The 25,567-nt window shown below is 33.7% G+C and overlaps 1 protein-coding gene across 1 annotated transcript; it reads right to left on the reverse strand.

Moving 5' to 3' along the window:
- LOC109804280 (Transducin/WD40 repeat-like superfamily protein) lies at positions 1-25,567 on the reverse strand. The gene is made up of 24 exons (XM_020366085.3): positions 25,200-25,567; positions 22,936-23,045; positions 22,117-22,282; positions 21,914-22,014; positions 21,702-21,774; positions 21,446-21,581; positions 21,106-21,266; positions 20,742-20,866; positions 20,566-20,665; positions 18,268-18,364; positions 13,225-13,276; positions 12,564-12,665; positions 12,330-12,476; positions 11,998-12,160; positions 11,688-11,918; positions 11,401-11,561; positions 8,188-8,316; positions 7,790-7,907; positions 7,466-7,661; positions 6,074-6,185; positions 5,842-5,996; positions 2,737-4,159; positions 1,134-1,328; positions 1-866 (listed from the first exon to the last, which is right to left on the reverse strand). Exons 1-24 carry the CDS (start codon positions 25,330-25,332, stop codon positions 390-392), a joined length of 4,863 nt encoding a protein of 1,620 aa, XP_020221674.1. The 5' UTR covers positions 25,333-25,567; the 3' UTR covers positions 1-389.

A 25,567-nucleotide genomic window follows, 5' to 3' on the forward strand; every position in this document is an offset into this window, starting at 1 on the left:
TTGATTGTAAAAGAAGAGAAATGTATTATGACATGGAACAGTATTTACGAAATACAATTATACTCGGCAACTTCGTGTTTCAATTATGGCAAAGACCGGATATAATTACAAAATTACAAGAGAACAACATATTTCGGTATTGACAGACAATGTGTCATCGGGGAGGGGAAAAAAAACAGAGAAAGCCTTGGAAACCATCACAATCGCATCAAAACTCAACTGTAGTGTACAAAATGGATAAATCCTATAATCTCTCCAGATTTGGTGCAATATTTGTTACCCTATAATCTCTTGAATACTTACTCTTCAAAGTTGTTTCTCTCTTTACAACATTTTCCCTGAGGATAACAAAGGTTATATATAACAAGGATTACAAACCATCTTGAGACTCAACCAAACGGAGAAGGAACTGGTCCTGCTCCAGCAAGAGCATCTGATCTCTTGATGCTTCCCATTCCACAGACGATGCATCCCGGTGCAGTAACAGCTGAAAATTTGGCTCCACAGAGATCACAAACATCATATCCAATGGTTGACAGCCTGCTTAAGGTGGCAGAACAGAATTGTGAGGGATCTTCCAAAGGATCAATGGACTTGTTAGTCAAACCCCTCTGAACACACAAGTCGATCAGGCTCCTAAATTCCTCCTGCTTGCCTGGAGGTGCTTTAGACAATAGAAGTTCCAGCATTTGCTTTGAATATGCATAATTTTGGACATCCATATTTCTTTTGATAGCAGTTCGAATGCAATTTATTCTGTGCTTAGCCAGAAGAGGCAATGAACCGAGATGACGTGAAAGTCTTCCCATCTCATCTTTCGCACTTATTGCACTTGGACCATGGACTTTTTGCAGGCGTCCAATTTCCTGCAATAATGAAGTGAATAAATATTTCAATAATGAGGTTCCTGTCTAAACAGAGAAAACCAACATTTTTAGACCACAAGGTTAAACATTCTTCGATGTAAATTTACAATGTTTGATTGAGCACCAAGGCATGCAACAAAAATAGTTTCAGCTCAATTTATAGTGTAGCTAATGGTTTATTTTCTGTCATGCAGCTTATGTACCTATTTCTTTTTGGTAAGATGTCTACTCTACTTATGTTATAAAATTGAATATTGATTATAGTACCCGAAGAAGAGTGACTGCAATCTTGTATTGGGCACAGATTGTTGCTTGAGCTTTTATATCAATTCCTCGAGATTGCTCCTTAGCTAATGCAAGAAAAGCTTCATCAAAGCAAGACAATGCATCTGAAAGATTATTTTGCTCTAGGTGAGCAAGTCCAGTCTTGAAACATACAGAAGCAGCAGCACCTCGAGGAACCTGTCATAAGATCCGTGAAATTGACAACAAAGAAACAATATTGGTGTGTTTGGACAAAGAATTTTAAAAATTCAAGGAATTAGAAATTTTTAGAATTTGAATTACTTTAATTTTTATTTCTATCATTTTTTAAATGTCATGATTTTAAAATTTTAAATTCTTAGTTTGGATAGGACAATTTAATTTCCAGTTCCACCATGGATAAAATTGATTTTAAACAAATATATATATTGAAATTTTAAGATTTAATTTTATAAAACTAAATATTAGCCAACTTTTAAATATTTAACAATTTTAAAAAAATAATATTAGATAATATTTAATAATTTAAAAATAATTTTGAATATTCAATAATTAAAAAGAAACTATTGATATTTTTTTATGTCAACTTTGAAAGAGAAGAGGGAGGTAGGAGAAAAAAGATACAGAAGAATTTCAAATTCTTTCTTTTTTTTTGGAAAAATTTGAAATTGTACGATGTTAAAAATTTCACAAATGCTTGAATTTCAAATTCTTTGAAAATTCTCCATTCAAACAAAGTATTTCACCCCAAAACATTTAAAATTTTTCAAAAAAAAATTACTCCATTAAAATCTCTCATCTAAACACACTATATGCCAGAAAGTTTAGTAAAAAGTTAATTTTCTAGTTATGCCATTATGAGAAGAAATAACAAAGAATTTGTGCTTAGAATCTAACTCAACTCCACAAAACTAGCTAATAAAGTGAGGACTATCAAAACTTTATAAGCTCTATTCAAGTCATATTTAGTCTATGTGGGATGTGACTAAACATACCCCGTTCAACGGTAGGCAGCCCAAAGAAGCAACAATTAAGGTGGGTCAAGGGTGACTACAATTAAAATGGCTTTCCAACACTCTCCCTCACACCTAAGGCTACTTGCATGGAGCGTAACAAATGAAGGTGGTGCAACAATGGATTTAAGATATGATATTGTTTTACAATTTGAGTCAAGAATCTAACTCAACCTCACAATACTTATTTGTAAGATAAGGATTGCCCAAGTTTTATAAGCTCTATTCAAGTCATATCTCTAATTGATACAAGACCAAACACACTCCCTTCAACTCTGCAATTAAGGAGGCCCAAAAAAGCCACTAGTAAGGCAAATCAGGGGCAATCAGAATTAAGGCAGCTTTCCAACAATAACCCTGTCCTATTCAAAAGTACACAAACTAAACAGGATCTTTTATCAAGCAAATTGTCTTAATTTATTCTCTAGCATCTACAAAATTATACCGGGAAAAATATAAAAAGGGAGTATTCCTTTCTGTTATATTTAGATGTAAGTTCAATCCAGAACATGTAGTTCTTGCATTGCTTTCCACATTCTTCCAAACACCCAAAGAAAACAATAGACAAATAATGGACAGTAAATAACATATACCTGTCCAGGATGCACGGAAATTTGTTGAGAACCAGTTTGTGAAGGCTTCCCAGAATCAGCAGAATTTGGTACTCCAAGTATGCTAAGATCAAGAGGCTGGCTAGAAAGTTGTGCCTGAGCAGCCTGTAACTGAGATTGGGGCATGACCGCAGCTTGAGTAGAGGATTGCGGTGGGACACCACCATCAGGAAGTCCTATGGACTCAATAGAAACAACAGGTTGCTGGATGGTTTGAGGGGGAACACCAGCTTGGAGACCAACATCAGCTTCAGAAGCACTAACCTGATTAGGAGTTGTCTTGCTAATTTCAACCCCTGGAGTGTATTTGGAAAGAAAAGCTCCAGCAGGAGGTAACGATGCAGCCACTTGAAGGGATGGAATTGTATTCTGAAAGAAATCCTCAGGAATAGGTCCTGCTTTATGTCCCCCACCCACAACCCCAGTTGTTGGCTGTGAAATGGATTCAGCTTGAGTCAATGCATCTGTACCAAAAAGGTCACCAGGAGTTGAAACAGTGGCAGAAGCTGATCCCATAGTTGCTGGTGGCAGGGACAAAATCTGGCCAAGATCCTGGCTTCCACTGGATGAGGACCTGGTCCTCATTGGTGGAGCTAACCCTTCACCAAGTCTAAACTGTCTAGTGGCTTCCTTAATCTTGTTCACATCCACAGTAGAAGAAACAACTGGCTTGTCTCGTATTTTAATTTGTATTTTTTTTATTTTGGATGCTCCTTCTTCGTCACTACTGCTGCCATCAGCAGCAGGTCCATACATGGATTTCTTAAATTCTTCTTCTGCCTTGGCCTGTTCATCAGCAGAGGAACTAGTAATCTGTTTGTTAAGGCTATCGAGACCCATCAATGAATCACCTTTGGTATTACCAACCACATTCGACTGATTAGATATAGATTTAACTGAAGATGCTTCAAGACCATTTACTTTATTCTCATTACCTGTAGGCATGAAGGCCTTAACCAAACTATCTTCCCTCACCTCTACAATATTGCCCCTTCCTTTGATTGAGCCTAAATACACACCAATATGATCTACAATGATGGATGGAATTGTACCATCATCAGTTTTCATGTATGGTGTCACCTCTGCAGCAAGCTCCCACTGAGGTATATCCTTCACAGCAGTAGGTGTTTTAATTTCCCAGTTTCCACCACCCCATTCAGGTCCTTTTGGAACCATACTCTCTGCAGCAAAGTTGGCAAATATACCTTGTGTCCATCCAGTGGATCGAACCCGTAATATCCTATCACAATATCTCCTCAATTCTGAGTCAAGACCCTCTTCTTCCAATTTCTGAGCAAGACGACGCATGGCACTGGGATTAAGGTGACATATAAACAGATCAAGCATACTTTCGTAGTCTGCTATAACTTCGAATGTTTCCTTTGCACTATCAAATTGACCAAACCTGCAAGTGACCTTCAATTAGAAAAGTAATAAACTTGTAGATCATGTCATTCAAATAACTACAGACCATCCTAGTGTCAAAGCATCAATTGAGGGAGCTCCAAGTTCCAACATTCATAATACCATACATGTCATAGATCAAGTCGACACACAATGGCTACAGAATGATAGGAAAATATGGATCTTCAACTTAAGCATCATTCACAAAATAATACATGCAATTTCCAACAAAAGCTAATTTGAAGCATTATGATATGAACCATGAGGAGGAATTGGGCCAATTGTACTCAATAGAGAGAATAATCCCAAGGTTTGGAAAGGTTTACTATAGCAAACATTTTAAACCTAGGGCATATTCTCTCTATTGGGCATCAACTGGCCCAATTCCTCCTCACAGTCCCCATCACATTATACAATGAGTGGGGGTATCATTCACAAAATGGAAAAACAAACTAAGCTAGAAATGAAAATAAATAGAAACCATAATACCATACACAAATCCTTTCCTTTATTCTACTCATCTACAAGTAGCAAATGGATGGATTGAACGTGAAGGAAAAAAGAGAAGCATATGCACGAACTCTATTTATATAAAAAAATATAATAAATACAAAGATATAATTATCCTAATTACTATATTATTTATAAGATACACTGAGCATAGACACTAAGACTGAACCTAGACATAATAATACATGTTTCTAATACTCCCCTTCAAACCAGGGCATATTGGTCATACACACCAAGTTTGTCACCAGATACCTTATTAGAGGAGGAATTGATTAAAGCATCATCCAGTTGATCAATTGAATTAACAAAACTACTGATTATGTCTCGATGTTGGATCTAGGATAGAATTTGACACCATAGCAGTCAATGGATCTTGACTATATATATGTGTATAGAGATTAGAGAGAGAGAGGAGGGGAGGAGGGGGGCGGGGGGAATCAAGTTATTATAACATCCCCACCTTTTATTTTTTCCCAATCTAACGATTCTAGCAGGTAACTTATCCTTGACGCTAGATATAAAGAAAATAAGGGGTAAGGATAGAGAGCAACTCTATTCAAGTTACTTTTGGAATAACTTGATCCCATCTCATATATATATAAAAATATTTTATACTTGTTATACTTATTGTTTTATTAATTTCATTTAATTTTTATATTTTTTATTTATATATTGTGCATATGTAAATTTATAAATTATTGTATAATTATGAGTTATACAATTGTCTATTATATAATATATAATTAAGTATTCATATTTTTTCTATACTTTGCAATGTTTTAAATATATAGATTACTTTAAATGATTAATATTATTTGGATTGAAAAGTCGCCAATTTAAGGTGTAGGCACAATATCCACTCTAAAGTCTGAAGGAAAAAGCAAAACTCTCTAACACAAAATGCAAAAGAAAGTACTTTGGTGCAATCCCTTTTTCTTCATTGTAGGATAAAGGCAGATCGCACAGAAGTGAAGTGTTGCGGACTAGAATTTTTATAAGATATTTTTCATATGTTCTAACAAAATTAAAACCTTAACACATTAACAAAGATTAAAATCCTCATGATGATATAGTTTAAGCAAATTAACAATAACTGGAACATACATCATAGTTCAATAACTCCTAAATGTACAATGACAACAAAAGCAAAATCAAATTTCCTATTTTGCCTACCTGATACAGGCATAACCCAACTGCCTGAACCGGTGAAATAAATGAGACGTTGGAGGACATCTTGGATAATCTCTGGAACGCAGAAATTCATCTTTCAAAATGGATAAAGCAGTGGAAAAACGAAGAGCTTTCACAGCATAAACACCTCGCATCACCTAAGATCAAAATATTCACATGCTCAGAGGGTCAGATAAACCAAAAACTAAAATGCCAAGGAATTATGTTTCTTTACCTGAGTGAACTGTGGACCTGATTGTGATAAAGCCACAGCTAAATCTCCACAAACAGGATTTCCTCTAGCAAGAATATCCAGAGACCTTGGTGTTGTGCGCAAGCTGTCAAACCTTCAATCAAATAGAAATTTACAGTGTCAACATTATCAGCTTTAATATAAATTTATTTTTAAGAAAATTGTTTTTGAAGTCTACAACCTGGCTTTTATACTCGATAGGTGCATTTGGTTGTTTATGTTTGAAATTCGGACCAAGTTAAAAATTATTTTGAAATATGGTGTAAACTAAATATCATTTGGTCCTCATCATGGTTCTACAAAAATATTTTTTAATAATTTTTCTATTGTTGACAAAAACCACAACTTGGATGTGTCTCATTATTTTTAATATTACCCAAGTCATGGCTCCAGGTCAAGGTCAACTTAGGCACTGCCTCCCCTTGTTCTAACTTCTAACCACATCAACTATATGATTCTTACTATCTATCGTAATGGTGAGAGTTCTTCATAATCCTTAGTCAATTTGTTTTGTGAAGCATAGTCGAACAACAATCAGAAACCACTAGTCCACCTATGAATGTTGAGTGGAGAGATATATTGCACAATAAACAACGATGATAGATTGTTCCCACATATTTAGTTGTAGATGGATCAAATTGAAAGGAGTGTGAATTGTCATGGATGGCAACCGTATACAGAATATTAATCATTATGCAACTATAATATGCCTATGTATGTTCATTATTATAAACTCTCGTGATTGTAATATTGCTCTCAGGAACAATAAATAGTTTATCAGCAGCTTTCTCATGTTCAGATGAGAAAACTGCTTCATGGATCTAGGCTAACACAAGCAACAGATCCTTACAGATCAAATTAATAATTTGAATGAAGTTATCAGTTTGGTTTGGAGGACCAAAGATACTCTGGATTTTGTGATAATGGAATACAGGGATAGGCAGGTTAACACAAACTGTAGTAACATTTAAGAGCAGAGCAAGAGGAAAATTATTTCATCTATGTTCTTATTTTGTTATGATCCAAGATACATTATATTGAAAGGAAATAAATATGAAAAAGAAGATGACAAATAGGAAATATACGGGATTAACTATGAATCCCAAAAACTCAGGGATAAGTGCATAAAAATAAAAGACATGTGATTCTAACCACTGGTAAAAAGTACTAACACCAAGTTATGTTGTGTTGTGCACCCATGACTTGCATTAAACAACTATTTATTTTAAACCATTTTGGGTAATAATCTCTAACTCTCAGCAAACTGGACATATGCATATCAGATTGCACCTGTTTGGTAAAAATCCCCAAATATTCCCACCGTATAAGCACAAGTTGAATTTTTCTAAAAGGTTAAAGGTAGTAAAGGGAAACCTCGAAGTTATTTGGTATAGTATTTCTGACAGGTCAAGCTTCTGCTCAAAACTTAGCTGCATTGTGGCAAATCCAATAAGAATTGGTTCAAGAAGACCAACAAGACAGCTTTTGATCTCAACCCTCTTCTTCTGTCTGGGATTTATTTCCGTCGGGCTAGCAAGCAACAATCGATCATTCAAAGAACCAACCAAGACTGCAAAAGAAATTCATAAATAGAGCAGTGGGAAGCACCAAAAAATGTACAGTAGTTGAAAAAAAATAAATAGAATACACCTAGGAAATAATGTATGGTTAAGATATTATGATATCCCAGAAAATTACCTGCATAAGGCATACTGATCGAGAGAATAGGCCTCACTTTTCCATCCCAACCAAGTATACTGATTGCAGTAGCAGTAGAAAAAAGGAGGGCTGGCCCAACCCATAAAAGTGATCTAAAGTGAGTATGAGTTATGGTTTCCAAAAAAGAAAAATGTGACACAAGAAATTTAAATACTGTATGGTTGGAGGGGAATAGAAGGGAGGGGAGGAATCTTGACCGAAACCCTTTCATTTAGAAGTTGGGCTGGATGGCAGGGAAAATGAGGGGCCAAAGAACCCTCCCCTTCAATATTGGGAGAAATTTATTCTTCCTTCCATTCCTCCCTGTTTAACCAATCAGTTCATTAGCTTAAATAAATGATTTGTTGATTTTATAGAGAAACAAGATCAAAGGATATTGGAGGATGTCCCTTGTCAAAATTTGCAGAAGTGCCAGCAAGTATATCAAGGGCTGCCGAAACAATAAGGACACGGTGTGTTGTTAAAATTCCAGCAACATATCCCCTAAGAGTTTCTTGCCAGTGCACCTGTCAATTTTGAAGAAACATGAATTAGCACCTAGCAGAACCATAGTACAGAGCTATTCGATAATATTTCCACAAACAAGGAGTACCATAATCACAGGAAGCAAGAATGAAGAGTAAAAAATGTCTTCATACTGGAGGGGCAGAGGGAGGAATTTTAGGAACAAAGTAAGATTGCAATCCTGATGGAAATATGAATATTTTAGGAAATAAGAACTTAATATTTACTTTTCCAAGTTGCTAGATACTTGGTATATAGCTAGGATCAACGCATCATAGGAAGTAGTAATATCTTAATTGCTCTCTTGTAATTTGTTTCAGCATTAACTATCTTTGTAATACTCTCCAATATAAATAAAACCCATTCTGCTGGGTGGAAGAATCACTGAAGCATAAACAAAAAATGAAATATTTTTTTTTCTCTTTTAACATTGTATTAGTGCTCCCGATCTTAGGGGTGTATGCTTTCACAAACAAAGGTTCTTTAGAAATTTTGACTGGGCTCTTGAAGATGCCAGACTTCTCCAATAACTGTCAGATCAGACGTCTTTTCTGGTGATTCAATTTTCCGGCAAATTTTTCCGGAAACCATCAACTTTTCTGGCGACTGTCAGTTTCCCAGTGATTTTTCTGGTGACCAACAATGTTGGGACCATCTTTAGAATTCAGTTTACTCTATTTTTTCTTGCTTTTTTGGCTGGGCACAATCTTTCCTTTGGTTGTTTAATGTTCAGCGTGAACAGTGCCAATTTTTCATCCAAACAAATAGCTGGTTGTCTCTCTTCTCTTGAGCAATGTTCTCTATGGAAGGAGAGGTTGAGCATCCATCCCATTTGATAGAAATTCCATTAGGTACTTGTATTTTAGCTTATTCAGGTACGCTTTCTCTTTCATTTGGATTTAATGTCTCAAAAACACCCCTCACTAGGTTCTCAACTCTGGAGCTAAAGACTATATGACTCCATCTAAATTCTTCTCCACGACTCCACGTATTGTTCATGTCCTAGTAATAAGAAAATAGCAACTGCAGATGACACTCTTGTAACTATAGCTGGTATAGGAAACATCCAAATAAACCCTTTCACAACCCTTAAAAATGTTCTTAAATGTCCCATAGTTGTCCACAAGTCTTGTCTATGTACAAAAGCTTACAAACGATATATCTTGCATGTTATTTTTCATAATAATTATTATGTATTCCAGGACAAGAATTTGGGTGGACGATTGGGCGCACTAGAGAAGGTAATGGCCTTTATCTTCCTTCTTAAAGAGCCATGTGTGCCCGTTATATAAAAAAAATTCAATCTCATTCTTTCATGTCAGAGTCTCTACTATTAAAAAATATATATATCTTACTCTTTCCCTACTGGTTAAAACATCCTTCTTTTGAAATCATCAAGGTTATGTTTCCATCTTTGTTTTCCAGAATAAAGTTTGATTGTCATCAATGTGATGCATGTGAAATTGCAAAACGTAAGTGTCTCCCTTTCCCATCAAGTAGCAAGAAAAGTACATTTCCTTTTTATCTTGGTCACACTGGTGTTTGGGGGTCACTCCTATTCCAAATGTGTCGGAGACTTGTTGGTTCGTGACTTTTATTGATGATTGTACTTGAATCACTTGGGGTTCCTTAAACAAAAATTTCAAGTATTGTCTTCCAAATTTTCTTTTCAATGATTAAAAATCAATTTGGTGTGTCAATAAAATAACTTAGCCGAGTCATTACTCTTTTTTTTGTCAAAAAGAGAGAATAGTTCACAAGTCTCCAAACACTACAACAAAATGGAATTGCAAAAAGAAAAAACAGGCACCTCTTAGACCAAACTCAAGCACTATTCTTTCAAAAAAAATGTTGCAAAAGGTTTTTGGGGGAGGATGTTCTCATTGCATCATATCTTTTTAATCAACTACCCTAAAAAATCTTGGGAATTCCTATGGATGTTCTTTCTTATTTCTATCCTAACTTGTCTACTTCTAGTAAACTTTCACCAAAGATTTTGGGATGTTTCTTTTGTCCTTGTGCACAGTAAAGACATGATCAAACTTGAACTCATGACAACCTTAAGATACAATGGATATTGCACCTTCCTCGGAGGAAAATTAGTAACTTAGAAGAGAAAAATACAGAATTTTGTGAGCTACTTTGGTTGATACAATACTTGAAGATTAAATGGTATGGATCAATGAAACTCTATTGTGATAATAAATCAGATATCAACAAAGCATCTAGAAGTTGACATGAACTTTATCAAGGAAAAGCTTGACTGTGGCTTGATTTGTACTCCATTCGTACCTTCAGAAAATCAACTTGCAGATATCCTTACCGAAGGATTATGCAGTTCAGATTTTGAAAGAATTGTATGCAAGTTGGGAATGGAAAACATTTATTCTCCTGCTTGAGGGGGAGTGTTGGAAATAGGAATATTTTAGGAAATAAGAACTTATTTAATATTTATTTTTTCAAATTGCCTAGATACTTGGTATGGCTAGGTTCAATGCATCATAAGAAGTAGTGGTATCTTAGTTGTTCATTTGTGATTTGTTTTGGCAATAATTATCTTTGTAATACTCTTGAATATAAATAAAATCCATTATGTTGTGTAGAAGAATTGTTCGAGCATATTTAGAAAATGAAATACATGTTTTTATCTTTTAAAACACCAATCTCTCTAAAGATCTACCAAAGACAACCCCCTCCCCCAAATAAAAAAAAATAAAAACCTTTAGCATAACAGAACAAAAAAGTAAGTGCACTACTCTATCCCAAATGAACTCCAAAGGTAACAATCAACCAGACAAAAGACTAGCACATCTTTCCAACCAAATACCCCACACAAGTACAAATTGAGCACAATGCCAAAGCCTTTTAGCATCTCTACTGGTGCCTAAACTTCTAAAATTAACACTTTTTTCAGGAGATTCTTAAGGCAAAGGCAAACCAAATCTTCACCAACATGAAGAACACCAAACAATCCATTTCCCTCTTTTTCTTACTCCTATCTTCCAAATATTTCGCTTAACTTTTGAGATGCTGTTGTGTGCAATTATCTAATCATAATTAAAAAAGAATACATTTCTAAATGATACCTGAAGTACAATCTCGTTTCTTTTCAACTTAATTGACTTTTTCCCCTCACTATTGGTTGATATGTAATGTCCATTGGCAGTAGAAGTTGATAGGCGGTACCCTTGTATGAGCTTTACTAATCCAATTTGGTTCCCATGAGAAGCAAACATCAAAGATGAATCTACAGTAAAAGAAATCATTTTCAATACTTTATGCTACTGATAAAGTAATGCTAATGTCAAGAAAAAGTAACGTGTGTAAATAGATAGATAAATATATACACATGCGAACACGTATACTCAAGCACCTAATGGAGTAGAAAAGATGCGATCAACTTCAGTTTCAAACATAAATGGTGTTGGGCCACGAATTGAACCAACACTAGTCTCTGCAGTTGGGTTTTCTTCAAAAACTTTCTCATTGTCCTTAGCTTCTTGAGAAGCCCCTCCTGGTAGAGTATAGACACCCAATCCTGTTTTGTCATCATCAAGTATAGCAAACTGATTTTCATTGGGGCCAATAAATGCTGCATCACGACCTACAAGACAGGTACTTGAATTTTAAGCACAGAACACATGACCAAAACCTGACAGAAAAATATACTCCAGACAAAATACCTTTTACTGTGTTGCTTTTACTGTTTGCTGTCTGTGTATCAGTATTTTCCCAGTAAACCACAACTTCATTCGTAGTACCACTAAATTCATAAACTGCTAGAAAAAAGCGCTGCTTTTTACTGTGTACCAAATATTTTGCTCGGTACTCCACATTTCCAGGAATCTATAGAATAATAATGAATAACATTACAAGGTTGAATTTCCCATTTTTGCATTATTTTCACTTACAATATACAAATACATTCAACATATCAATATTATGTAAAATGAAAGTGACAGTCGAAATCATAAATACAGAATGATATTTGTCAAAAATACAATGCTAATATTACCGAATTATATAGCTTCCTGTAGATACTGTCAGATCCTGATGAAAGATTATGTGCCATAAGGTTCAGGCCATCCACATAGAATGCCCTAACAGGATAATGAAGAACTCGGTTTGCTTTATTAAAGAAATTTAGCTCCAAATGAAATGGCTGGCGGTGGATAAGTGATGTCAGTTGATTGAACAGAAAATCCAACAAAAAGAAATGTTCAAAAACAAGTTGTCACTGTGATCATACCTCACAAACTGGAAAGTCCTTCAGATGATGCTTGTTATCTAGAACAGTGATGAGGGGCAAGCGTGATATAGGAGAAATTTTTGCATGGCCTTCCATAAAATGCTACAAAAAAATTTAACAGTACCAGTCAGAAAGAATTGATAAGCAAAAGTGCATACCTCTCACTATTTTATCTCCTAAAGTGTGTAATGTGCTGTTCTAGTTAGGAAACAGGCAATGATATTTTTTTCTTTTGCATTGTTCTGCTGCTAATTTTCTCTGGAATAGACTGTCTGAGATTTTCAATATAAATTTGTAAAGCTAAACTTCTGTGGCAGTGCTCTGCCATAGCTGTTCTCTGGTGTCTATGGCAGCAAAGGAATGCTAGAAATTTTAAGGGCAATTTGTGATCTCAAGACAACATTTGGGACAGTGTTACTTTCTTGGCTAGTCTGTGGTGTTCTGCTCAAGGATTGTTTGGAGAGTTTTCTTTGTTACACAAGTGGAGAGATTGGCATGCCTGGAGACACTCAATCTTAGTAGATGTTTCTTTTGTTATTTCATGAGAGGATGTCTTATTCTCTATCTTTAGAATTAATCTTATATCAGTAAATGATCAGTTCCATATGCAACAATAAACTCCAATACAATAACAAATAAATAAATAAAACAAGAAACATACACTATAAAGAAAAGCCTTCCTTGCAATGTCTGATATTGTAAGTTGCCCATGGCTGCAGGAAATAGGCAAATGTCAACATTGACATAAGATGCTAACTGCCACAAGTTGCATCAACAGAACAATAAACTAATGGATAAAATAATCAAGCATGATTTGCAAAAGAGTCTGAACATTGTCAAATCTCAAACTACTAACTTAATGCTTAATCTCAAGAATACTTTTATGACAAGTCTAAATCTGGCATCTGTATAGTGATTACCAAATAACAGATTATCCTGGGACCTTACAATTTGATTGGAGCAGACAACTGTTCACACTATGTCATCCTTAAGGTAGCATGAAGTGAACAAAATAGGACAGAGTAGAATAGTAAGAATATTGTTCTTTGTACTTAGTGGTTAGTACTATGTTTGGTAACTATAGAACAAAACAGAACACTGTCCCATTTCATGTTTGGGGGTTACTAAACAGAATAGAATTTTGCTTTCAATTACATATGTTTACCCATCTTATTTAATGATTGGTTGAGTATTTAAAAATTCAATAGAACAAGACACTTTCTTATGTTTCATTTTATAATGATCATCATATGATAATTTTAAAAAGAAATATATATATATATATGTGTGTGTCAGGGGTGGGTATACGGACCAGTCCGGCCCGTTTAAGGCCCGGTCCGTAAAACCCGCGTTTTATACGGGCCGGATAAGTCCGGTCCGTAAAATAAATGGACTTATTTTTTAAGTCCGTATCCGGCACGCCAAAATCCGCGGATTACGGACCGGTCCGCGGGCCTAAATAATGGTTCAAAAAAATAAATTTTTTAAAAATAAAAATACATAAAATTAGAAGAAAATTTTTTTTTATTTATAAGTTAAATTTTATCATACTAAAATTTATCAATAGTTAAAATGGTTTAAAATACTAAATATTAAAATATTAAAATAAAAATAATTACAAATACTTAAATAATAGTACCAAACTTTCAATAATAAAAGCATCAAAATGTCATAAAAATAATTCAAATGACAAATATATACCAACTAAACATAATTTTAATGTCATAATAATTTTAAAAAATTAAATACACAACTTAATATTAAAATCATAATATTTAAAAATATTAAATGTGAAGTCCGCGGACTAGCGCGCGAGCCCGCGGATTAAATCTGCCAAGTCCGCAGACTTAACGGGCTGGGCTCAAAAATTAGACATAATCATACGGATTTGAAAAAAATGGGCCCGTTATCCACGAAATCCGCGAGCTTACGGACCGGTCCGCGGACCCGGGTTCATCTACCCACCCCTGTGTGTGTGTGCGCGCGCGCGCGAGCCCGTTAATCTAACAACTAATGCATATATAATGTTTTAAAAAAATTATATATATGCAACAAGAAGACACTAATTTATAATATTATAAAAGTTCATAACAATACTGGTTTGATTTTAGAACATATATGCATATCATGATATAATAATTGAATATAAATATAAATACACACAAACACATGCATATATAAGAAGCATATTATGTCAAATATTATTGATAGCACAAACAAAACATAATCTTAGAGGTGAAATTGATCCAATTGCCCTCGATGAAATAGATGAGTGCAATGAGTGGTTTGTGGGAGAGAGAAATAATAATAATGATGATGATGATGCTGGGAATAAATAAGTTGATTTTTATGATGGAACACTCTGAATTGGGCAACTACTGACGCAGATTCAAGGGTTGGAGAGCCTATAACTAATACTAGGCAGAAAATGAGAAGACAAAGCAACCTTTAAGTGGTGTTGCTGCTGTTGCAGCTGCCAAAGCTTCTATGAAGGACCCAAGTGTAACTTCAACCTTTAAAGGGAAAGAGAAAGTGGTTGAAGTATTGGTATTTGAGGAATCCAAAGAAGAATTATTTAATTGCAATGAAGCACTAACGCATCTACAAAATGTCATGTCAACATATCAAACACATTTCTGACACGACACTTGTTAGACACACCATGACACATACCCGACATATTTACATCATGTCACAATTAAAAAAAAAATTGTTTACGTACCTCCAACACAACTTTAACATCTTTCTAACACGACTTAAACATAAACTGAGAATGAGTCAACTCCTGCTCTTAGCTAAACACTTATTATAAAAAGAATTAAAAAGTCAACTTATTTATGAATATTGCAAGGCTCATAACATTTTTATTTATTTATGGTGAGGCTTGTTTTATAAGAATTACTTGATGTTTTAACTTTTAAGAGATATGGTTCATTTTTTAAGAGTTATCATCATATAAAAATTGTAAAGCTTATATATGCATGTCGTGTCCCCGGTGTCCTACTTTTTGGACATTAACCATGTCTCGATGTCCATGTCCATATCGTGTTAGGTGTCTGTGTCGGTGTTTCATAGTTTAATTGAGGAATCTGAAGGAGAAAATGGAGGGATATGCCTTGCTAGATAACAAAGAAAACAGTTATGTCAGGGTTCAGAAAGCGGATTAGACATTTTTTTTATTGTTTTTTGATCATTCTGTCATTATTTAGAAGTCTTGAAGTTGATTTTTTTTATCAGTGTTGTTACTTGAATTCTAAAATGCTCACCAGTAGTTTATGATATATGATTATTAAACTCATGATATTTACAATCAATTTGGTTTATATTTATTGAGAAATGTTGCTAGTTTTATGGTTTTTTTAATTTATTTCTGGTTTTGTACTGCAATTTTGAAAGTGGAAAGACAATATAATAATATAGCTGCCAGAGAAGAAGACAGATTGTGGAGGAGAAAAGAGGAAGAGAATTTAGGGCAGCAGGTTGAGGAGAAGCCATGCACACACAGTCAAAGAACAAAAGAACAAATATTCGAAGTGAAAGACAAAAATACCCTCATTAAGTGAGGGTATTTTCGAAATTTTGTAAACAGTCCCAAACCCGCCACCCCAACCTGCAATCGCGCCACATCGCTCTGCAGTTTCGTGCCTGCTCCAATGAAATGTGACACAATGGCATCACTATAGCGGCACCATGCTGCTATTGACAACTTAAGTCCAAATCCAAATTCTAAACATAAAAAAAACAAACAAACAAACAAACCAAACTAATTGTGTATTGTACAGTATTTCACATTTACTAAATAATGCACAATATCTCAACAACTTTATTGCTATTATAGGCCCATTAGTGAGGTTTATAGTACAAAAAGAAAGAGGGTGTCGGGAATTTCCAATGGGCCAAAGGATATAGACTAGGAAGAAACATATTCCACCAGGGGAATTAGTGAGTGAAGATAGAAAGAAATATCAGATTTGACACGTAGCAAAGAGGGAGTGAGAAGGGGATACAGGGATCAGAAAGGGAGAGGAACAATGATTATTTAGGAGAGCATGTAACCCTCAGAGGATAGAACTTTCTTATGGGTATTGGTGGGCTGGCTAGGCCGTGAAGAAGAGTGGTTCTTCTTTTCAGTCTACTGGTGTAGCATTCCTTTCTTCTAACTTGCTTTCTTCTTTTCGGTTTGTAAGGAGCTTGCTCCATTTATTTCAGTTATTTTTAGAGTGTGTTTGGTTTCAAAAAAAAAAATTTCTATTTTAATTTTCAGAAAATAATTTTCATTTTCTAATTTTAAAATTTAGAAAACGTGTTTGATTTGACTATTTTCAATATAAGTTCATAAAATGTTTTTGGTATAAAACTTACAATCAAAATTACTCCCTATATACAAATTAGAATAATAGTTTATTTTGTAAATATTTTACTCTTTCCTCTCTATCTTATATTTTTCTCATTTGAATACTTTTCTTTCATAATAGGTGGATTTCACTCTAAAAACAATGTACAAACATCCCTTACATTTTTTTGTATCAAATGAACAATTTATTATCTAACAATCAGTAATTATATATCAAAATAATATATATATATATATATAGATAGATAGATTATGTTTATAAATAATATATATATAATTAATTGATACTACTTATCTTAAAATATAGCAACCAAAACTTAATCACACTAAATATTAATCATATTTTATAAATAATATTTTATTAAAATAATTAAATAATATAAACAACATATGTAATTAAAATTCTATAGAATAATTATATCTAATAAATCTTATAATATTAATATATAATACAATGCAAGCACCAAAAAGAATTTCTCTAGACACAAAAGAAAATATAAAACAGATAGATTGAATTACATGTATTAAAAAAATTAAGTATATTGAATTATGTGTACAAGGCTGCAAGCTTCGAAACAAGTTTGGAAAAAATTTTAATAATTACCATTACACATCATTGTGTTCTCAAAACTGCAGAAAATAGTGAAAATAACATTTTTTTCATTTTCAATTTTGGGCTTCATTTGAAAACATTTTCAAAAAAACATTTTATAAAATTAAAAGTAAACACATTTTCGTGCTTATTTTCTATTTTCTTTGAAAATAAAAATAGATAACAGTGAAACCAAACAGGCCTATAGATTCTTGTGTTTCTTTTTTATCAGTAACAGTATCCTCTGGTTGTAAGCAGTTATCTCCATTTTATACTCGAATATAAATCTAGCTCCTATCATACTATTAGATTTAGCAACTAAACCCCATATGCAGGTATCATGTACCATTTTAGATAGAAGGCGGCAATACCCAATCAAGACTAACTCTTAGGACCAGAATAGTAGGAGATTAGAGCCAAATTGATTTAAGAAAATGTTTTCCATTTTCATTTCACACTAAAAATTAAAATATAAAAAAAAGGCTTGTTTTCACTCTATTTCCTATTTTCAAAGAAGAAATGGTGAAAACAAAGTGAACTTCGAAACAGGAAAGTTTTTTTATTCATAAATACAGCAAAGTAAAACATTTTTGTAATTAAACAAAAAAAAAAAAAAAAAAACAAACAAACAAACAAACCAAATAGACCCTTATATTCCAAGCAACATCATATAATTAACTAATGGATTCTAACCATCATGTTTCCTATAAGGGACTATATACATCTATTCCTCTACATAGCTGCTAATTCAAACTCACCCTTTAAGATAATGCTCTTGTAGTTGTGCTTGAAGCTGATGGTCTGCTAATACTCCAGATGAACCCAAGGCAGAAAGTTTCTCCTTTAAAACAGATGCTGCATAGCACCTCTACAATCAGCATATCTGATTAAAGAGCTGGATGGAAACAAAAGAAATATATGCAAATACAACATCCAAGACACTAGCAGAAGGAATAGAGTGGAAGATGCAATGTCCGACAACTACAAGAAATGAGTAGAAAAAAATGCATAACACAAATGAATATATCAACTAGTATTTAAATATTATATTTGAATGCATAAATCATAATTAAAATTTGTATAAATAGATACTGTTAAACAAATTATATTTTAAATTTATAATAAACAATTTATATTGTAGCACAATATTTTTTATTTATTAATAATTTTAAAAATATATAAAAACTTCATTCATAAATAATTATGTAAATAAAAACTGAATAAGATAAGTTAAAAAAAACCCCTAAAAACCCTCTCATCAAAGAAAAGCTCCTAAAAATGCTCTTGCACAAGATAGAGATTCGTATATAATATATAAGAGTTAATTAAATATGAATACAATCCAAATAACTGGATCTATCACTATTTCGAGGAACCGTCGTCTGTGACATGCTCCATCACTATTTTTCTGCCTGCCACTGTCAAGTTCCCTAAAATATGAAATTCTTTTGTGTGATGTACTATTTCACCCTATCTTAAATTTCTGCACTGTCTTATCTTAATTTTTCATCTTCCCACTAGAAGAAATTCTGACCAAAAAAATCCTAGAATTTCTACAGAATATATTGGATGGCAAAAAAATTTATACTCACAAATAAAACCTGCTATGGATTTTAAATGGATAATTAAGTGAGTACCTGACCAAAAATAGGGTGAGAAAGGATAGTAACCCACACTATAAAAATATTAAAAATACTCTTAATTATATATAAAGTGATTTGGTTTAATTTATTTTTACACTAAATATACGTCTCATAATTATTTATTTTAGTATAAATATGTTAAACTTTATTTTAAATTTAAATATACATTATAAATTATTTATTTTTTAGTTTTATTTTATATCTTATCTTTTTTATTTGAAGTTCTACATTTCTTAAAATATTTACGGATACCCGTAGATACCCGCATATATATAAAAAAATTTATGGATACCCACACTAAAAGAGAAGGGTGACAAAAGATTACTACCAACCCCATCCTGTTGTCATCCATAATATTGGGAGGTAGAAGAAACAATGTTCAAAATATAATAAAGTAGCAATGATGGCAGAAATTCAAGGATGTTGCCAAAATTTGACACTTTCTCATTTTTTTCCTCTCTAGTTTGCTCTAAAATACCATTTTAAAATTATAGGATTTACATAGCAAAGGAAGAAAAGGAAAGAATAGAGACCCAATAATAAGAAATATTAAATTGATATGGTGACTGGTGTATTATGATATGATATACAACATTGTAACCAAATAGTCCTATTTATACTAATACCTCCTAATCCTTCAAAGAGATTGACAAGTTGTGATGCATGTTACTTGGACTTTGTTTTTTTTGTCTTTTTCCTCTTACTGTTGGTATAGTTCTTAAGGACTTATTATCCTCTTGCATCTGTAACTCTTTTTTTATCTTAATAAATTCTGTTTATCAAAATAGAAAAACTAGACTCCTAATCTTAATTAAAATAAATATGGGAACAAGAAAACTTCCTGAAGATAAGAAAAAATCCCCAAGAATAAGATAAGGTTCCTTATGAACCCCAAAAATTCAGTAACATAATATATATATATGCTAGCATATTATGCATCATTCTTTCCCTCTAAAATAATTTGTAGATGTTCTAACACATTATTGTCCAAAATCATCGATTAAAGACATTGATGGAACATTATGGAAGACAGAAACAAAAAGAGGGGTTAGAAAAAGTAAAATTTTCCACATTACACGGTGAGCATAGAAGTTAATAAGTTGCCCCATGATAATAAACATTAAAACTCAAGATCTTTTATGCAACACAAGCTTTTGTGTTGATGGATAGATGTATAGCAGCCCAAAGTACAGACACAAATAAGGGAATTTTTTGTTTATTTAGATAGAAAATATAATAACATACTTGGTATGAGTTTGAATTAGCATATTTTGTGACCAAAACTGATTTTCTTTTTAGCAGCTTTTTGAGAGAGCTTTTGCACAAGGGGAAAAAAGATTATTTCTTCAAAATAAGATGTATGATATAAGGGATCTTTAATCTTGATTCTAGAAAAAAAATGAAAACAATTACCTGAAGATCCTCGTGCACTTTGTAAAACAGCAAAAAGTTGCTTTCTCCCTTCTCTACTGTATCTGGCCTTATTTTTTGTATTATCGGCAACTGTCACATTCTGTTAAAATGAACACAAATTTATCTTTAATATTCAGCACCAAGCAAGGTATAAACAAAGTAAGGTAGCACGTAACTGCAAACACTAGTGCTGCTAGATTAGATTTTGGATGAAACTCCAAAGCTTTGATTCGCGGTAATGGATAAACTGTTTCTCCACCCTGTTGAGAAAGGATACGAGGGATATCAATTGCTTCGATTGCTGCATCATAATGTAATACATATTAGCCAAACACATGAAAAGAATAGTACAAGAATGAAGCATGACTATTGTTATTATGTTTCTTCTCTCTCTATCTACCAAGCAAAAGATTCTATTACTACGAGGCAGGAAAAGTAGCAGAATTCTGCAATATAATTAAAATAAGCTATCAAAATTCAGAACCAACAGGAAGTCATCTGGTAGTGAAGGTAAAGACAAAAGGAGTCAATATAGCTAACCTGCAGGCTCAAAAAAATTAGCCTGTGTAGGAGGTCCATTAGGATTAACTGTAACACGTGTTTCCCAAACGTGAAGATTTCCATCCTTAGATAGAGTTACAAGTAAACGCAACATGGGGAGCCAAGCAACTGATGTTATTGGATGTGAGCCAACTTGTTTTCTGAAATTTCAATAACAATAAAATGATCAGATTTAACCAAAATAACAAGCCTAATCTCAAATATTTACAAATGACTGCAGGATAATAACAAATAACAAATAAGAAACCATAGGTGGCAATGATTCTAGGTCTCAGTCATGGTATGAGAAAAATCTAGATGATAAGTAAATTACACTCACATTCCAATCATACTAGGTCTCTCAGTTGATACATCCCATACCAGAAGTGTACCTCGTCGATCCCCAACAAAAATCCATTCCAAAGTTGGATGAAATGCAAATGCACCAGCACCATTAAGCTTTATGGTATTGTCAACTGAATAGAAAACACGATGTAAATATAATATAAATATAAATATAAATAATACTACAAATAAGACTTATAAGAGAATTTTAAAGCATATCAATAAGAAAAGAATGAAGATAATCATCTTACGTTGTAGTGTGTAATGAACAGCATATGTATGAATATTATATGCTCGAATCAAACCTTCTGCATAAGCAACATACTGGGATAGAAAAACAATGAAGTCAACTTCAAGAAAGATAGGATTGAAGTAACATTAGAAATGTCTTACAGTAGAAATACACATCCCATGAACTTACTGGAAAATGTAATCGTCATAATAAGTACACTGAAAACATTACCAGTACAGGTAGGCGAGGATGACAAGCAAGGTTGACAACAGGCTTCTTCAAGTCTGTCTTGATTTTTGTGGGCGCTCTACCGCCTTCAACAGTTCCAACAACTTCATTTATGCAAAAAACAGATATTTAACAGAAATCGTTGCCATTAGTAATCAAACTACTACAAACACATTTATCTACACACATGATAAACCAGGGCTAACCTGTCACACTCATTCGTTTAGGAAACCCAAAAAATACAACAGGTTGTAATGGGGTCAAAGCCATGTGAACTTCTGTATCAGAAGAAATTTGCTCTGTCTTCTTCTCTGGTGAATGCAATACACATGTTTGCTCTAAGTCAAAATCACAAGACCGTATTGTACAATCCTACAGATGTAAAAGCAACAGGTGCAATAAGACTAAAAGAACTACACAATCACAATATATAAACTAATACAGAATATGATTTACAGGCATAACTTTAAAAATAAAAACAAAAAACAGCAAGGGAATAGCTTTACTTCCCGAGAAGACCCAAGTAACAAAATTTAACAAATGAAATTTATAAAAGAAAAAATCTAATATGCAAAAAATAATAAATAAATAAAACATGAGTTCAACTGAACAAGAGAATCTGTGCCTATGCATTTAGTATCTTAAAGAACAATAATATTAAAATCAAAGAACAATTATCATCACTTTTCCAAAGCAACTTCCTATTTTAATTTTTTTTTTCTGGACTTGATCAAGTAAAACAATTCAGCAAGATTGGAAAATGTTGTCCACAGCATCTACAATACATCCATCAGAGTTTTCTTTGCATATTACAATCTATTTAGCCAAAACTATAGATACATTTTCTAGCCATTTGTGTGCATCATTATGAATATATGTCTAAACCACAATCTTCTGCAATCTTCTGATCAAACCACAATCTTCTGCAAAACTACATCATTCCTTCATTATGAATATATGTCTAAACTTTCCATTGAGAATTTAAAATACAGCAAAGGCACATGAAAAGTTCAGGTATGATCAACCTGGAGGATAGCAATCACAGTATGCCCACTTGTAGGACTGTAAGACATCCGCACAACAGGTGCTCCGATGTCAAGAGCAGAAATCTTGCTTCCAGTTAACGCATCAAATTCTGCATACATTGAAACAAACCACTGAGTAAAACAGTTGAGCTTAAATCAAGTCAACACAAAGAAATGCATCATGCAACAACAAGTCCACTCGACTCAGAAACTCACACAAGATATATAAATGTGGGGAACCATTTTATTTACACAAGACAATAGATCGATTGGATTCCCAAGCTAAATTTAAAACAAAAAATAAAGGACAAGAGATAGATAACTAGACCCATATTTTCTAACAGCAGTTGACAACTACAGAGCTATTGATAGCCTAATCCTATAAAGCTATTAACAGTAGTTCAGTCTCTTGTGACTCTGCTGCACTCAAAACATTTGTCCTCTAATCCAGATAACAGGATTTCGTCTCTAGACCTTTAAGATTTATTTTCCTGCAAATCCTATTTTCTGTTTCTTGATTCGTCTAACATCAATGTTTCCTTCCCTCTGGATAAGTTATTGCGGAAATCATTTGTTTAGACTGCTGTTCTTAATAGGATTAAATCCAACAATTTACTTCAGATTCAAAGGTCCCTAACTTCTTTATCTACTGATTGTTGTGTGATGTGCAGACTGCAGTTCGAGCTCTAAAACTAGTTCTCATTTGTTCTTGCTTTGTTTGGCAGTTTCCATTTTCTAGAATAAGTAATAACTCGTGGTAGTTTGGTGAACATTGGGTTCGTCCCAGGGTCTTCTGCAGTTTTTTGTGCAATGTGCATTAATATTAGAGGATTCAGCAATGCTAGAAATGCTAAAAAAAACCTTGGCATTGTTCTCAGTTTGCGGTTCTTTCGTTTATTTTGTTGAAAAGAAATGCTAGAATTTTCTCTAGGCAGTGGTCTTCTATTGGTTTCATGTGGAATCAAGTAGTTTTCTAGCTTCTTTGTGGTGTCCCACTAACAGTCTTTATATGGGAGTGTCTTTGATACAACCTCTCGTAGAGGTTGGGTTGGCATGCAATGTTCATGTTTTTCATCTTTCTCTTTTTTTTTTTGTTTTTTGTGACATCTTTTGTTCTTGAGAATATTTTATCCTCTTTCTCCTTTCTTAATAATTTTTTTGTTTAAAAGAAAAACATTTTGGTGCCATGTCTGCTTGTTAAACCTATATCCAACATGACCCTTGTACGACCTACTGCTTTTTCCCATCCACTTAATTTTTTTATGTACATGTAAATGGCTAGTTCTGTTGGGACAAGTTCGTTAAGTTTATACTAACCTATCATTTTATTTCTTCCATTTAAAAAAATTTGCACTCCCTTCTCTTTTCCTCCAAAACTTCCAATCCTCAGCATATCCTTAGGAATTTCTTTATAGAAAATATCAATAGAATGATGCTCTACATTGTTCCAGAGGGGCTCACAAAAATAGAGAGTACCAGAATCTTGAGAAGAAATACAAGTGACTCCAAGTTAATGAGGGCAAAACTCACAGAGCTCAAAGAACAAGATAGGACTTTCATATATGTGTCCCATTGTATTGATTGATATGATAATTGATAAACGATAATGAATCTGTTTGGATACAAGTTTAGAAACGCTTATGAGCTTCTTTACTCGAAAATATTCTTTATTTTTAATATAAAAACTCTCAAAAGCGCTTCTAGTTTGTATCCAAACAGGTTTAATAAATGATTGCAAGATACTCCTATTTATAGTAATGTTATGTGCCTAACTAACTAACTGGATAACAGCATGAGTAAATCTCAACCCTTGATAACTTTCTAATCAATGTGTACCATTAAAAGCAATGGTGAGTGTGACCAGTGTAATTCACAACACCAAGTATTGGCAAATATGACATATAGCAAAATTTCATAAATCTAGGAGCTTATATCATAAGTGTGCAACCCCCGTTTCATATTTCATAAAACTGAGCTTATGTATACCGCAATATATGTATGTGTGTGCGTCATAGTTCACTACTAGGTGATCTGAACATTCAGCAAAACCCTAGTTAACTACCAACGGCTCAGATCTCACGGATCAAATCAACACAAAAACTTGCTTCGCCGGTGCGTGGCTTCATAAACTAAGGCTTCAAGAGCAAGTCAAGCAGCATTTAACAAGCATAACGAACAACACAATTACACGAACCGAATTGCGAATTAGCACAGTAAAGTAAGTTCACATAATCGAAGAGGTGAAAGAGCGAGCGGCGGCTCACCGACGATGTAGGTTCCGACGGCGACGGCGACGAGAGCTTGATGAGGATGGAAGGAAGCGGCGTGAGGCTGCAGAGGCCTAACGCCGCGTCCCACGTGGCGCAGATCCAAGTGCTGCAGCGTTGTCCACTCCATGATGAATCGCGTTCCGAAACCTGCACTGCAACTTCACCGCATTCAGATCTTGTTCGCGCTTTACGAAAACGCGAACTGTGGTGTCTACTGATGCTGTTTTCGATCTGCAATGGAGTGCGTAGAATCTAATGAGGGAGGAATTGTGAGATCGCGGACGGAAGGAGCAACTCTGGTGTAGAACAGGGAAATGGAGAGTTGGAGACTTGAGAAGAAGAGGGTGAAGAAAAGTTATTTT

The sequence above is a fragment of the Cajanus cajan genome, chromosome 2 (assembly GCF_000230855.2).
Source record: "Cajanus cajan strain Asha chromosome 2, NIPB_CcT2T_4, whole genome shotgun sequence".
NCBI classification, from domain to species: Eukaryota; Viridiplantae; Streptophyta; class Magnoliopsida; order Fabales; family Fabaceae; genus Cajanus; species Cajanus cajan.

Excerpts from the sequence above, each read along its gene's own strand:
- LOC109804280 (XM_020366085.3), bottom strand. The coding sequence starts at position 25,332 with ATGGAGTGGACAACGCTGCAGCACTTGGATCTGCGCCACGTGGGACGC. Across the intron at positions 21,582-21,701 it reads TGTTCATTACACACTACAAC|TTGACAATACCATAAAGCTT; the intron begins GTAAGATGATTA and ends TTTTCTATTCAG. Across the intron at positions 7,908-8,187 it reads TTGACAAGGGACATCCTCCA|TTTAGATCACTTTTATGGGT; the intron begins ATATCCTTTGAT and ends ACTCATACTCAC.